The following is a 15,530-nucleotide window of genomic DNA, read 5'->3' as shown; positions in this document are numbered from 1 at the left end:
GTTTTTTAAAGTTTAAATGGCCCCGGCAAAAATGGCCTCATGGCTGGTGGCCCCACCCCCTGATCTCCAGACAGAGGGGAGTTTAGATTGCCCAGCGCGGAGGGGAATTTTCAAGAGGTGCCGGAACTCCGTTCCACCGCATTCCAGCTGGAAAAAAGCCCTGAGTAAAGCCTTAAGCTAATTACAGAAAGTAAGTTTATTAAATGTTACAGAGCACTTAAATAATTGTGATTGATTATTATTTATAACTTAACAGCATTATACAAACAGAAGCGTGTATGAAGATTGTTCAAGACATTGAACAATTCTCATGAAGTTGTAGACTGGGAATACCAGTTAGTTGATCAGCCTTAACCTTATAGAGCAGGTTTAACCTTATAGAGCAAGTTTAAAAGTTGTTCAAAAGAACACAGAAGAAATAAAACATATGCCTTAAATATAGTGAAAGCTTGTACAGAGCTGTCTGTCCCCATGGCGAGTAAATATCTCCTGCAAGTGACCACACAAGGAAAGCTGATTTCTGTTTCTTTTAGAACACAAATTAAAACACACCAGTATGGCCAGGTGGGCTGCTAATTTTTGTGATTTTTTTGGCAAAGCTAATGCAGCTTACCTGAAAGTGGAGGAGAAACTACCACACCAGAGAGGCTGCAACCAGCTCTCTTATTGTGCCTGAGGAGTTCTTCTGGGCTCCTGGCTGTACTGGTTATTGGAGCCCCAGGTCTGCCATTTGGACCAGCATCAATCAGCATCGAGATAGTCACAGCCCCCTACAGCCTGTAAGCATCAGGCACACCAGGTGTGTTTAGTGCCCATGAAAAGCCACCTTCTGGAAGCGGCATGCATGTCTGGTACCGGTATGTGCTCGCCTGGCCTTGCCTCTGGGCCACAAAGGCAGAGAGGGGCCCTTACATGTTTTGAGATAGTTGCTGCTTTGTTGCCCTAGGGAACAGGAATCTCAAATCTATAATTTACCCCATGCATTGTTAGGCTCCTAAGTAGACATGGGCATGAATCGAAATACAAAGCAAATTTCATCAGGAAACGGGCCAGTTCGTGTATCGCGAAACAGCGTTTTGTGGGGTTGCGGTTATCACGAAATTATCACAAAATTCACGGCTTTTGGGCCTGTTTTGTTAGTTTCGTAATTGCAGACAGGCTGGCGCTGACCCATTGATTCCCTAGGCAACAATGGTCCCAGACCTTTTGTTTCCATTGGAAACCCCAATGGTAGCCCACACCCTTGGTTGGCAGCTCCCCTAGCCATCTGGAGAGCTTCCATTCTGCCCTATACAGCCAGGAGCTGGGGGTCAATCCCCTAGGCAACCAAAGAGGTGGGCCTTATGGAACCAAGGACACACCAATCTCAACCCTCCAAATTCTGTTAGGAATGATTTTCAGCCAACCACGGATCTCCTGTTCTGATCTATGTCAGTGTTTTGCTGGGATTGGAGTGAGAGAGTGTGTGGAAGGATTTGGGATTGTGCTTTTGGCTGCTGCTGCTTTAAAGAGACTGAAAGAAGTCTCTTATTTCTAGCTCTTGGCCTTGCTGTGGGAAGGGGTGATGGTGCCTTTTTTCCTCCACCCCACCCCTCCCTCTGTCTTCCCAGCCCAGCTCCACCATGGCCAGTCCTTTGTTCTCCTCTGATTCAGCAACTCCTGGTCCCCGTTTCAGTCATGCACTCTGGCAGCACTTCCCTTCCCACCCTTCCCGATCAACGTATTGCAAACTGGGAGGGTGGGTGGAGGAGAACTTGCTGAAGTCTCCCTGCGAGTTTGGCATCTCTGGGTACGAAGGGGGCTGTTGAAATGCCCCGGGTTCTAACGAATCGTGAAACTAACGAATCGTTTCAGCAAACGTGTCAATTTTGTGAAGTTTCGCGATTCGTGGATCGTGATGAAACGCGAAACTCTCGTTTTGGGCTTTTTCCATTTTGTGCCCATGTCTGCTTCTCAGAGGAGATCTTCCTTCATATTCTGTAAGAGGCTAGGGTAGCATCTACGCGGAATGGGGCAACTGCTCTTCCTGAAAAAGCTGTGGAAATCATTTTCTAAACCATTCTGTGGGCTTTGTGCTCTCATGCATTTTTATCCCACCCTTCCTCCCAGAAGTTCAGGGCAGTAGACATGGTTCTTCTCCCTTCCCATTTTATTGTTACAACAACTCTGTGAGGAAGTGAGGCTGAGAGAGAGTGACAGGCCCAAGGTCTTGGCCGAGTAGAGCAGGAGTGGCTGTCCTGCAAATTCGTGAGTCCTGACAGAGCAGTCCCTCGGTGAAACAGGCTTCCTCGGGAGGTGGTGGGCTCTCCTTCTTTGGAGATTTTTAAGAAGAAGCTAGATGGCCATTTGACAGCAATGCTGATTCTGAAAGGGAGGGCAGATCATGAAAGGGAGGGCAGGAAGGGTTACATCTTAGTGCTTAGTTCTCATGGCTCCTTCTTACGTGCCCAGGGTTGGCACTTTGGGGTCAGGTGGCAATTTCCCCCAGGCCAGTTTGGCTAGGGATCCTGATGGTGTTTTGCCATCTTCTGGGCATAGAGTAGGGGTCACTGGGTGTGTGTGTGGGGGGGAGGTATTTGTGAATTTCCTGCATTGTGCAGGGAGTTGGACTAGATGACCCTAGAGGTCCCTTCGAACCCTATGATTCTATGATCCGGGATGATTTAAGATTTGGTGGATGATAATCAGTACCTTGAATTGAACCCAGTAAATGGTTGGTAACAAAGGACCTAGGATAGGTGTAAAAAGTATCGTCTGCCTAGCTCCTGATAATAGCTGAACTGAGGTGATCTGTCGCAGCTGGAGTTTCCAAGCTGAGTTTAAGGCCAGACCCACATAGAGTGCATTACAGTAGTTTTAGTCTCGAGGTTACTGTGGCATGGATCCATGCGGCTCGACTGGCCTGGTTGAAGTAAGGAGCTGTCCTCCAGGCTAAAAAAAGATGGAAGAAAGTATTTTTGCAGCTGCATTAACTTGTTTTTCCAGCAGTGGGGCTGGATCCGGTATAACCCGCAGCTCTTAGTAAGGGTCTGCTGAACCCCATCAAATGTGGGGATTGTGATATCCTTCCAGACTCCAAACCAGGGGCCGTTTCCACACTGCTTACCTTCCCTCGGAACAACCCGGAACATCGCTCAAAAAACGATGTTCTGGTATTATGAGCATCTGAGCAGAGGCAATGCTATATCACATTTAATGCTGGCAGGAGGAGGAAAGGTGAATTTGCTGTGGTTGAGGGGGTAAGGAGAAAGGCGGCCATGCGCATGTCACGGCTAGCTTATGATTTCCTGATGATAGCTTTGCGGGGGGGGTGTGTGTGTGTTAATGCTGGGTCTAGTCGGAGCCACTGAGTGATTAGGTAATTGTCTTTGGGATTTGCCAGTAGTATTATTGCTGGAGTTTATGACTGTTGAGATGGGTCTGGATGATTATTTTTAAGTGCATGTGTATGGTTATTAAGTTTGCTGCTTTGATAGCTCCTTGAAAGTGAAATGGCAGGAAAAGGACAGAAATAGAAACAAATAAAGCAAGTAATTACCAGCCCCCCCCCCATACATACGCACTAAAAGAATCTTTGTGGAAGGGATTCGGTATGCTTCGGTGCGTGTCCTCTGGAATCAGCCCCTTCCTCCTCCTCTCTGAAGTGAAGAAGTAGTCTCCCCCCTCCCCATTACTGAAAGTAACCTTTCATGCATTGGAGGAGTTGGGTGCAGTGGAAGGGTTCCACAGAGTACATGTCCTCAAAGACGATTTCCTCCTCTCTTTCAGTCCTACTCTGAAGGGAAGCAAGTGGCACATTGTTAGCTGTGGCCAACATTCTGTAGCTGGATGAATTGACACACATGCGTCACCTTTCTCCTGCTTTGGGGTTGGGGTGGTAGTGGAGATAGGTACAGTTTTGACCCCTTGAATATTTTTTTGCACGGGTAAGGGAAGTCTTTCACTGAGGGTCCCTCTCCTAGAGTCTCTCTATACAAGACATCTGACATGTGATGAACACGTGTTGGGAGATGCAATGTTAGCCGAGACGGGTAGTTTAGAAAGACAGAGACGGCAGCAAGGCAAAGGCTTTTGCTGTGTGAAGGGGCTGTGAAATGCCAGAAGGGAAACTTCAGCCCATTATAACCTCTCCATGTCCAAGCCTGGCTCTGGAAGGCAGCTCCAGCCCATTTCCGTTCCTTGCTGCCCTCTGGTTGCAATCCCACAGTTTTAGACTGAAGAGGTGAAATTGACACCCCTTTGGGGAGGCGAAGATGAAATTAACAAACCCTCTGAGGAGTGATCAGGATCTGTCTTTTTAACTACGCTTCCTGGCTAACATTGCGTTTCTCTACACTTGATGAACACATGCGGAGGAGTCCCTGCTCCGAGGGCCTGTTTACTATCTTTGTTTTGATCTTAGGGTGGGGTGGGGGGAGAAGGTGAAAGAATCAGAGTTATGCAAGCTTTTGAGTGGCATAGAACTCTTAACTGGGTGAAATGGGAAAGCAGCTTGGCTACTGGAGCAAAACCATGATGTCTTTGCCATAATGTTAATGCCAAAATATTAGATACTTCTTGAGTGTAATGACTTAAAATGTGAGTTTTTTAACAATACATACCAAGTAGAAGGTAGATCCAAGAATTGGAGATTCGGCCATTTTTTTAAAAGAAATTTTTCACAACAAGGGTAATTTTCTTTTTTCTCTTTTTATAAATAGACACACTACATCAGTTAAAACTCAAAAAGCCCACATAATATAAAGCAAGCTCAAATTCATCATTAAATAACGATCATTCATAATAAAATAGTGCCGGTATTCACAACTTTGGAGGACAAGTGTTCACATTACGGCAAAGGGGGGCTCCCATCAATATTAAAGAGGTTGCATCGCTAATAATTTTAAAAATCAAATCCATTTATTCAGAATTGTTTGGCACCTCTCTTCTAATCCTACGCACCATGAAACTTTGTCCTTCCTTGCTCAATCCCTAAATTTTGCTGGCTAGTCTTTTCTTTGCAAAGAGTATCCTAAGTAAGTTAGCCTTGTTAGTCTGTCATTGCAAAATAGTAAAAAGTCCAGTAGCACCTTTAAGATTAACCAACTTTATTGAGGCATAAGCTTTCGAGAACCACAGCTCTCTTCGTCAGATGCATCTGACCACAGCTCTCTTCGTCAGATGCATCTGACGAAGAGAGCTGTGGTTCTCGAAGGCCTCAGTAAAGTTGGTTAGTCTTAAAGGTGCTACTGGACTTTTTACTATAATTCTAATATAGGCATTTTTGTAGATGACTACATTTTTGTGCCATTTGCTTCCTCCTTTAATATTCCATTGCTTCTCAGAATTGGAGTCCCCAGCCGAGCGAATCTCCCACCTCCGAGCTCTCGTTTCCCAGCTCCCGGCTGCAGTGCTGGTGGTTTTGCGTTACCTCTTTGCTTTCCTGAACCAGTGAGTATGGGGGGTTCTGCTGCCACTTCCAGAGGGGGCTGTGCTGCCAGGGACTGTGCAGTGGGTTTCTCTTCTGGAGGGCTCACTCGATCTTGCGCGCCTTCTCTCCCCAGCTTATCTCAGTACAGTGACGAGAACATGATGGATCCGCACAACCTAGCTGTGTGCTTTGGCCCCACCCTGGTGACAGTCCCCACCGGCCAGGACGCCGTGTCGGTGCAGCCTCACATCAACGAGGTGGTGAAGTGCCTGATTGTACACCATGAGGCTGTCTTCCCTGGAACCAGCCAGTTATCTGGGCCCCAGTATGAGAAAGTCATGGCCTTGGCAGAGGAGGAGTACTGGTATGAGCCGGTGGTGGGGAAGGGTGGGTGTGGCAGCTGGACTTAGTGCTGTCTAGTGGGCAGTGCCGATTCCCGCTCAGCTGTTTGAAAGGCCCCTGGCAGGCAAATGGTATCCATGATACTCCACTTGGAATGGAGAAAGCAGATAGAAAGAAATGTTTCCCTCCTCGTTCCCATAATGCTAGAAAACAGCGTCACTCCTTGAAACTGTTTGGCAGTAGATTCAGGTCAGGCAGAAGTAAGTACAGCTTCACACAGCACGTGCTTGGCTTATGGAACTCAACTGCCACCAGATATGGTGAAGGCCACAGGCTTAGATGTATTGAAAAAAGGGAAGGAGAAATTTCGGGAGGATAGATCTACAGCTGACTGTTAGCTGTGAATAACTGAATGAGGCCTCTGGGTTGAGAGGCAGAATGTCGGACTATCAGATGTGGCAGAGCGAGCAGCAGGGGTGGGCTGTCGCCTACAGGCCCTGCTTGTGCCCCCCCCCCTCATCTGATGCTGGACCAAATGGACCATTGGTCAGATCCAGCATGGCTACTCTTACGCTCTCTCTCTCTCTCTCTCTGGACAGTGACGTGTTGCCACTGGAAGCCACAGCAGAGGAAGCTGAGACGGAGGGGACCCCTGAAACGCCAGCTAGTGAAGACGGTGAGCAGAAGTGGGGGCGGGGGGGGGGGCGAGTGGCAGTCTTGGCTCAAGCTGTTTTATCCTCCTTTAAAAAATCTTATATTTAGGATGGGGGGGGTCCTGTTACCGTTTCTTCCTCAAGAATATGAGTTCTGCCTATCTAAGGGGGGTGGTGGAGTTGGGGCAAGAGGCTGCAATGAGGAAAATTGGGCAGAGGAAATGTAATTCGCCCCCTCCCCTCCCCAGATGTCACACTTCATTGAGACAGGGCGCAGGGACAGGAATAATGTTTTCCCTGGAGGGATTTCTAGATTTGTCCAGATGCCAGAGAATTCTGGTGTCCCACATGTTCAACTAGGGTTGCCAATTCTGGGTTGGGAAATTCCTGGAGCTCTAGGGAGGGACCTTAGCAGCGAATAGTGTCATAAGAGCCATACTCCAAAGCAGCCATTTCCTCCTGGGGAACTGATTATTCTAGTCTGGAGATCAGTTATAATTCTGGGAGATCTGCAGGCCCCACCTGGAGACTGGCAACCATATGACCCAGCTATTTGGGGGGGGGGCGTTTAAAGAGGTATTATAGGGCTCTTTACTGACTTTAAAATCATTCTAACCTCCTTTTCCGTCCTTTTGCTTCCCCAAGGCAGATTACAACAGGCTTATAAACAATAATTTACAATGTGTGCTATTTAAAAATAGCAAATTAAGGTCCGTTCAAGAGTTAAAGCTAACAGACTTAAAGCATCAACATTATAAAGCCCAAAACAGCAGCTCCTTAGCTGAATAACAAAAAACTCGAGTCAACAGATGGGAGGCCCGCAAAGGGCCAGCAGGGATGGTGCTGCATAAACTTCTCTTGGCGAGGAAGGCCCGTCTTTCTCTTGGCCACCCACCACTCTGCAGACAGTGAGGGGGGCACATCAGTGGAAGTGCTCAGGCATGCCTATAGCAACTTGCCCATGGAGCTGCAGGAGGGGTGGCGTGTGGAAGGGAGTGTGTGTGTGGTTAGGACTGCTGGAAGCTCCTATTTCCTTGGTTTTGTCTCCAAGGTGTGCAGTTTTCTTTTGCGCTTGTGGCTTTGTCATAGCAAACAGCAAGAAGCTTTCTCTCCCCAGGGGTGTTTGCAATGGCAGTGAAATGGGCACATTCATTAGGGAAAGGGATGAAAATAAAATGGCCAATGTCATAACGCTATTACATAAAATGGTGGCATGACCACATTTGCGATACTGCTCGCAGTTCTGGTCACGCCCTTTTAAAAAAGGGTGTTTTGGAGTTTGTTGAGAAACAAAACCAAACCAAACAAGATTTGGGAACTGCATCTTCCTTACAAGGCAAGAGTTAAGGATACAGAGAATGTTCAGTTTAGAAAACAGATGACCAAAAGGGGTTTGGGGGGGGGCGGGGTAGAAAATGTGGTAGAGTTTTATAAAGTTATGAACGCTATGGCGAGATCATTTTTCCTCCCTCTATTAGACTTCCTCATCCATCAAGCTTCACATCAAACCAGATTTGGAGTTCTGTGAACAGATCTCTGTCACATTTTTATTGCTAATGCGGATTGGGACTGTGATACAGAATAGGGCCGATTCCAGACGGCCCTCCCCATCCTGAAACGTCGCGCGTCGTTGCGCGGAAAACACGAAATATCGTGTTTTATGCGCGACGACGCGTGACGTTTCAGGATGGGGAGGGCCGTCTGGAATCGGCCCTTGTCTTAATCCCCCCTCCCCCAGTGCCATTTGAGATCAGGTGTTTGTTGGGGGAAAGAGTTTAGCCCCCCCCCCCTATGCCAGAGCCTCAGTCTAAACCGGGGCCTGCAGGGGCTGCAATTTAGCAATTAAAACTTATGTAGATGTATTCGCCTCCCTTCTAATTTAGCTGAGCAGGAGGCTCAAGACAGACCAAAGAACCAATCTTACCCCCATGTTACGCAACCTCTGTGTAATGTCGGGATGCTGGCCTCTGCCATCTGTCCCAAGGGTGGGGGATGGAGCAGCCAGGTTGCTCCTTCAAGGTTGTGCAGCTGGCCGGGTGGCCTTGAGCTCTCAGGCATTCAGGCCCAGCCCTCAAAAGGGGGGGGGGACTGATTATCTGAAGCATGTGTGTTCCTGGATTTTGCAGGTGCCTTAGTCCTAACAATGCCTTCGTAGTATCTTGACACTCGGTCTTACAATAGAGCTTCAGAAAACCAACCAGTGGAGTCTTTTGTAATTCCTTGGCAGGATCCTTACATGTAAAGCCTTTAGGAGAAATCATTTGTAGCTTCGGAACTAGATGACAATATGTGGATTATACATGCTGGATTACACCCAGCCCTATATCTTGCTATCCATATCCCCTTGTGGTGGGGTAGAGACCTTAAGCCGCTGCCTGACAGTGGTGTTCAAATGGCAGAAAATGAACAAATTGAAACAGAACCTAGACAAGATAGAGGTAGTGCTGGCGGGGAAGGTAGAGATATTGAAGGCTATTGCACTCACCACTTTTGATGGCGTTCAGTTCAGATTTGGTAAAGAGCCTGTATCTAGCATTGCTACTAGAGAAACAAATTAATGCAAAAAATGCCTTCTCCAAGAGCAGTTTAGTCCATAAGATGGCCTCCTACCTTGACACAGCTGGTCTGGCGACCTGGACTAGACTAGACTACCGTAATCAGCTTCAGGACTCCAGTTGGTGCTGAATGCCGCAGCTTGGTTATTATCAGGAGCTTGGGGAAGCATGCATAGGACTCCCATTCTGCAGTCACTCCATTGGCTTCCCATTAGTTACCGATCTGAGTTCAAGGTTTTGGCCATCACATACGAAGCCCTTCATGGCCTTGGCCCGTCATTTTCTACAGGACTGTCTCTCCCCCTGTGCCTCCACCACGGCAGCTTCACTCAACTGAACAGGTTCTTCTTCATGCACGTGGACAAAATCAACAGCAGGGCGTTCTCTGTGATGGCCCCCACTTTATGGAATGGCCTCCCTGAGGAGGTCAGGAAAGCTCCCACTTTCCTGTCTTTTTGCAAACTATGCAAAACTGAATTATTCCGGAGGGCTTTCTTACGCAGGCAGTAGGGCTGTGCTGTATGGAAATGGTTCAGAAAGATGCAATGGAAAGAGATAGGGCCTGTAGACTAAAGGATTGTGTACTGTCTACTGCTGTAATTATGCTCACACTTGATAGTTAATCTGGGTCATCATGTCATGTCGGTTTGCTTATGTTCTGTTTCAGTATTACTTGCCCCTCTGTTTCTGGGTTTTAAGCTTTTCAAATTTCTGCAATCCTTTCCTTATTGAATTGTTTATTGAATGTCCCAGCTGTTGACTGTGTTGACCTATACTGTGTCATCTGCCCTCCACCTCAGTGAAAAAGACGGACTATAAATAGCACTAAATACATATTTATGCCCTGGGCCTGTGTCTTCTTGCCCTCCCAGAGTGTGACTCCCAGTCGGACACTGTGCCCCGCTCTGGTTCCATAGCTCAACATGAAGAGCGGTTTGTGCCACAGAGAGTGGTACCAGGTGGCTGGCGACGAGGTGAGCGTGGGGGCAACCGGGGGCTAGTGCCGCCCATTACCTTGCCCAACAGGTGAGTAATGCATCCCAAAAGGGATGGCCCTGGGCAATGATGGTTAAGTTCTTCCTGCTATTTTTTTAAAGTCAAAACAAATCACCTTTCTGGCTGTGTTCTGGGAGCAATCTTCAGCGAATCTGAAAAGCAGCCACATGAACCAGAGCCAGGCCTGGTTCTGCACATGCAGTAGAAAGATGTGGTGTAAGAGTAAGTGGTATACTGAGAGCCAGTTTGGCGTAGTAGTTAAGAACAGCAGGACTCTAATCTGGAGAGCCGGGTTTGATTCCCCACTCCTCCGCTTGAAGCCAGCTGGGTGGCCTTGGGTCAGTCACAGCTCTCTCAGAGCTCTCTCAGCCCCACCTACCTCACAGGGTGATTATTGTTATGGGGATAATGATAACATACTTTGTAAACTGCTCTGAGTGGTCGTTAAGTTGTCCTGAATGGCGGTATATAAATCAAATGTTGTTGTTGTTATTATTAATTCCAGTGTGGTAGAATGGACTATACCACTTCAGACAGCCAGTGGGAGGTGTCATTTTTTAAAAAATAAACTTGCTCTCCAAGTACCATAGCGAGAAGAGGGCTGATTTGGACTGATTTTCCCCAGTCTTGGGTGCTGTTTAGTGCCTAGATGGATGTAGCAAAAATTATGAATCTCTTTTTGTCTTATTTGCCTTTTAGAGGTAAGTAACAGTTGCAGTTGGCCCTATTTTGGTTAAAAGATGTATGAGGAGTTGAGGGGGGGGGGTTAACCTTTCTGCACAGTTTCAGTAATTGAAACTCTGTACCTCCCCCCCCCCAATATTATTGTTAGCATTTTAAAGGAAAAATTAGATCTTTTAAAAGAACCTGTCTTTTTTTTTTAAAGTGCTAATAGTTGTGCATGTTCTTGTGTGTGTGTGGGGGGGGGGTGGATCTGATTCAATTAACAAAACCATGAATAGGTTGAAGTTTTTAAAGCCCTCCCATCCTTAGCGCAGTCCAGATCTGGAGTGGGGCCATACCTGCACATGTAATGTACCTTTTTACAGATGAATGGAGGTCTGTGTTTGCTACATCTGTTTTGGTTCACTCTGGAACTTTGTCGTAGACCAGCCCAAGGGAAAAGCTGAACGGATGAGCAGCAGGGGAGCAGGGGTAGAGGCAGTCATAGTTACCAGAGAAGGACGTGGAATCCCGGATGTTGCTTTTACCTGCTGCCATGAGGTCTAGAGACTTCAGGTTGTGGTGCTTTCCCCCCCTTTAAAATGAACACTGAAATGGGGTCATCTGAACAGCGAAGCCGGAAGATGCTTTGTGTGTGTGTGTAATTAATGGCTTCTCAGCTTTACCAAATCTTGAAAAAGCTCATCCTCTGGGAACTCTATTTATTTATTCATTAGATTTTTATACCACGTCTCCCTCAGTCAAGGCCCAAAGCAGTTTACAACAATATAATGTAGTAAATGTGATTGTGGAAATGTGCCTAGGTAGGCAGGGAACTTCTGCTTCTTAACACATTTCTGTCCCCACCCTTATCTTGGCAGTGAGAAGCAGTCTAGTCCCCGGAGCTCCAGACTGGAGATTGACACCGGATCCTCTTTCGATGAGCCTCTTTCTGAACCTGCCAGCAGGTATGAGAGAAGAATGTCCTTTCCCCAAGAAAGTGTCACTGGCTAGTGGTGGGTGACTCCTGTGTGAATTGCTGACTTCCACCCCAGAGAGGGCTGCCTCCGTGGGTAAGGATCCACGTTATAAGACAAATGCTCGCTCTCCCTTTCTCAGGCTGCGGGTGAATTCAGATGCAACTACTGGAGGTCGTCAGCGTGGGGGGAGCAGCCCCATCCGCAAACTGGCGTCACCGTTCATGGACGGGGGCCGTCTGCCCTTTCCTCTCCTGCAGCCTGTTCACCCCAGGTCCTTTCACCCCACAGAAAGGTGAGAGCACAGAAATCATGGTGTGTTTTGGGTGGCTCTGCATCCAGTGGTTGTAAATGTGCATTATGTGGGGAAGACCGGACTCAGACAAAATAAATGGGGAGGGCCAACTCTAAATCCTGTTCTGATTTGGTAATGTGTGTGTTGGGCCATAGTGCAGTGGTGCCAGGGCTTTTTTTCTGCCAGAACATTCAGGAACAGTTCTGTGTGGTGGCCCTGCCCCCTGATCTCCAGACAGAGATCAGTTCCCCTGGAGCAAAGGTAAGCCTGCTCCTGAGATTGGTGGGGGGGTGGGGGAAGCACACCCGGCGGGAGGGTAGGGGAACGGCCTGGAACAGGCTACTGCTGAGTGGGGGAGCACTCCCCTGCTCGACAGCGGCCCAGTCCAGGCCAAGTCGGGCCCGTTTGGGCCTGAAACAGCCAGGATCAGACTGCTGCCAGGCAGGGTTCTCCTGTGCAGCAAGCAGCCCATTCCAGGCTGGTTCTGGCCCAATCCTGGCTGTTTAGGGCCCAAATTGGGCTGAAACAGGCCCAAATCAGCCTGGAACAGGCTGCTGCCGGGTGGAGGAGCGCTCTCCAATGCAGCAGCAGCTCATTCCAGACTCTTTCGGGCCCAAAACGGCCCGGATCAGCCCAAAACGGCCAGGATTGGGCTGCTGCCGGGCAGGGGAGTGCTCTCCCGTGTGGCAGCAGCCCATTCCAGGACAATTGGGTGCCTCCAGTTTAAAGGGTCGGTTGTAGGCAAACCTGGAGAGCTGCTTCTAGTCAAATTGGAGATGGAGAAGACTTTATCTTGATAGCTGAGTGTGCATCTCAGAAGAAGGCTGCTTTATGTATGTTCTAAAATAAATTTCTTAGAATTAGTAATAAGGAGCGCTTCAGGGGGCAGATAATAAGCCAGCATGGCGTCACGGTCAGAATGGTTGGCCTAGGCCAGCGATGGTGAACCTATGGTACGCGTGCCACAGCTGGCACGCAGAGCCCTCTCTGTGGGCACGCGAGCCAAGTCGCCGATCGCTAGGTCCAGGGCTCATTTGGAGGGGGAATGTCTGCAACGGTGTTCCAGTAGCTCTGAGCAGAGATCACATGGGTTTTGGCCCTGCCCACGTGATTCCTTTTTCTCAAGGCTGCCTCCCTGCTGCCCATCTCTTTAGCAGCAGGAAGCGGAGGCAGCAGCCAGGCTGGTGGGGCTGGCTTTCTAAAGAAGAGTAAGCTGCTTTGATTTAACTTGCTTTACTTTCAGTCGTGGCTCTTGAGCGAGAGAGAGAGAGAGGGAGAGTGCTTGCAAGCAGGGCTGCTGGTCTAAAGAAGGGCAAACTGCTTTGATTTAACTTGCTTTACTTTCAGTCGTGGCTCTTGAGTGAGTGAGAGGGAGAGTGCTTGCAAGCAGGGCTGCTGGTCTAAAATGGGCAAACTGCTTTGATTTAACTTGCTTTACTTTCAGTCGTGGCTCTTGAGTGAGTGAGAGAGAGGGAGAGTGCTTGCATGGTCTCAAAAGGGCAAACTGCTTTGATTTAACTTGCTTTACTTTCATTTGTGGCTCCTGAGTGTGTGTGTGTGTGTGAGAGAGAGAGATGTTAATTAGTTGGGGCAACTGTATGAGTTGTTTTTTCTTAACTAAAACTGCAGTATTCAGGTTTAAATGCAGTGCTGGCACTTTGAAATAAATAAGTTGGTTTTGTGTTGCAGTTTGGGCACTCGGGCTCAAAAAGGTTCACCGTCACTGGCCTAGGCTCAAGGAAGCATGGATTCAGACCTCCCTTCTGCCCTGAGGCATGCTGGGTGGCGTTGGGCCAGTCTCATTTGCTTGGCTGCACCCACCTCACAGGGCTCTTGTGAGGAATAAACAAGGAAGGGAAAGTCCTGGATGCCGCTCTGAGCTCTGTGAGGGAAAGATGGGATTAGGTCAGGTAGGCCAGGAATTGCTGGGGAAGGTCAAGATGATGATAAATAAAATGAATTTAATAAAGAGGCTATTACTGGTATAATGAGTAAGCATGTTGGAAATGGGAGTGGAAAAAGGAAGGTGGATGGTGGCTGGACTTTGTATGCCCAGGCTGATCCTCTGGAAAGATAGACAGTCAATGGCCGTTTTCACACTGCACGGAACATCGCACCAAGTTCCCGGAACAACAGCGTTTTCCGGGTGCGATTTCACGCAAGAAGTCGCACCAGGAAGATGCTGTGGTTCCGAGAGCTCGGCGCGATGTTCCGTGGCCGGTAAGCAGTGTGAAAACGGCCTCTGTCTAGGTTTTTAGCGTAGCCAATGGGGATCAAGAAACACAGTTAGACTAAGACATTAACAATGCAGTCCTCAGCAGAATTATACCCTTCTAAATCTGTTGGGTTTAGGAGCGTGCACTCTGTTTAGGAGCCACCAGTACTGTCCTCCTCCTCCCAAGGAAACTTACCTTGTAATATCTGCCCTGGAGTTCTCACCATTCTGTATACGAAGACCATGAAATAATGCTTTGTGGTGGGTAGAAAGGGGCCGAGCTTCAGAAAGGATGCACCAGGGGTTCAGTTTTAAGGGCAACTGCCTCTTCTGTGCTCTTTGTTTTGCCCAGGCCAGAAATTTCCCCACGGCCCTGGTGTGGTAACAGCTCTGAGAAGCAAGGACCGATGGAGAAGCGGGTGGAAGTAGACAAGGTAATGCAGCCACTTCTGATTTTCGCCCCTTCCCAGTAACATATTTGGACTTGCTGACATTGCTCCTGGTATTATTGCCTTTCTCTCAATCATCCATGGTTAGTTGCAGGGCTTTTTTTCAGCGGGAACACGGTGGAAAAGAGTTCTGGAACCTCGGGGAAATGGTCACATGGCTGGTGGCCCCGCCCCCTGATCTCCAGACAGAGGGGAGTTGAGATTGCTCTCTGCGCCGCCGAGCAGCCACTGCATGCGTTATCGCCAGGGCTTTTTTCCATCCGGAATGGGGTGGAACGGAGTTCCAGAACCTCTTGAAAATGGTCACATGGCCGGTGGCCCCGCCCCCTGATCTCCAGACAGAGGGGAGTTTAGATTGCCCTCTGCACCGCCGAGCGGCGCGGAGGGCCATCTCAACTCCCCTCTGTCTGGAGATCAGGGGGCGGGGCCACCAGCCATGTGACCATTTTCTCCGAGGGCAGCCCACTGAGTTCCCCCACCTCTCTTCCCAGAAAAAAAGCCCTGGTTAGTTGTCACATCTGAATGCAGACCTTCATGCAAAACGTGATTTGGGGCTGCTAAACTGGCATTCTGAAGTATAATTTTGAGTCCAGGGGCCCCTTAGAGACCAACAGCTCCTTTCTCCAGCTACAAGTAGGAGGAGAGTTCCCTGAAGCCTTATCTCCCACTCAGGAGATGAAAAGGGGTGTGGCAAAGAAGGATGCAAAGGTGCAATGCCGCTTGATTAAAGCAGAAATTAGTCTCGGTGGTGAGAGAGGAATCCTGTGTCTCTGTTCAGCTCTGGGGGCAGGGAGCGGGTGTTCCATTGGGTAGTTACTACCCTGAAAATCCTGACCGTTTCTGAGGTACCACGGGACTCAAATGCTGCCGTTCTGCAGCAGACCAACATGGCTGCCCACCTAAAACTATCAATTACAGTTTGTAGCTGCTTTGTTAACCCCAGTAAAAACTGCGGTTTGTTGCTAAATCTGAATT

At 48.5% G+C, this 15,530-nt stretch overlaps 1 protein-coding gene across 1 annotated transcript in view; it reads left to right on the top strand.

The window, feature by feature from the left end:
- ARHGAP4 (Rho GTPase activating protein 4) overlaps positions 1–15,530 on the top strand; it is a 54,432-nt gene that overhangs the window by 37,771 nt on the left and 1,131 nt on the right. The window contains exons 16-22 of the mRNA XM_055003672.1: positions 5,325–5,430; positions 5,544–5,774; positions 6,352–6,428; positions 9,833–9,986; positions 11,501–11,587; positions 11,739–11,891; positions 14,459–14,540. Of these exons, the coding sequence (XP_054859647.1) occupies positions 5,325–5,430; positions 5,544–5,774; positions 6,352–6,428; positions 9,833–9,986; positions 11,501–11,587; positions 11,739–11,891; positions 14,459–14,540 (890 nt within the window). The remainder of the gene's footprint in view (positions 1–5,324; positions 5,431–5,543; positions 5,775–6,351; positions 6,429–9,832; positions 9,987–11,500; positions 11,588–11,738; positions 11,892–14,458; positions 14,541–15,530) is intronic.

Source organism: Eublepharis macularius, chromosome 19 (assembly GCF_028583425.1).
Source record: "Eublepharis macularius isolate TG4126 chromosome 19, MPM_Emac_v1.0, whole genome shotgun sequence".
Taxonomy (NCBI): domain Eukaryota; kingdom Metazoa; phylum Chordata; class Lepidosauria; order Squamata; family Eublepharidae; genus Eublepharis; species Eublepharis macularius.
This window is presented reverse-complemented; position numbering and strand designations above follow the sequence as displayed.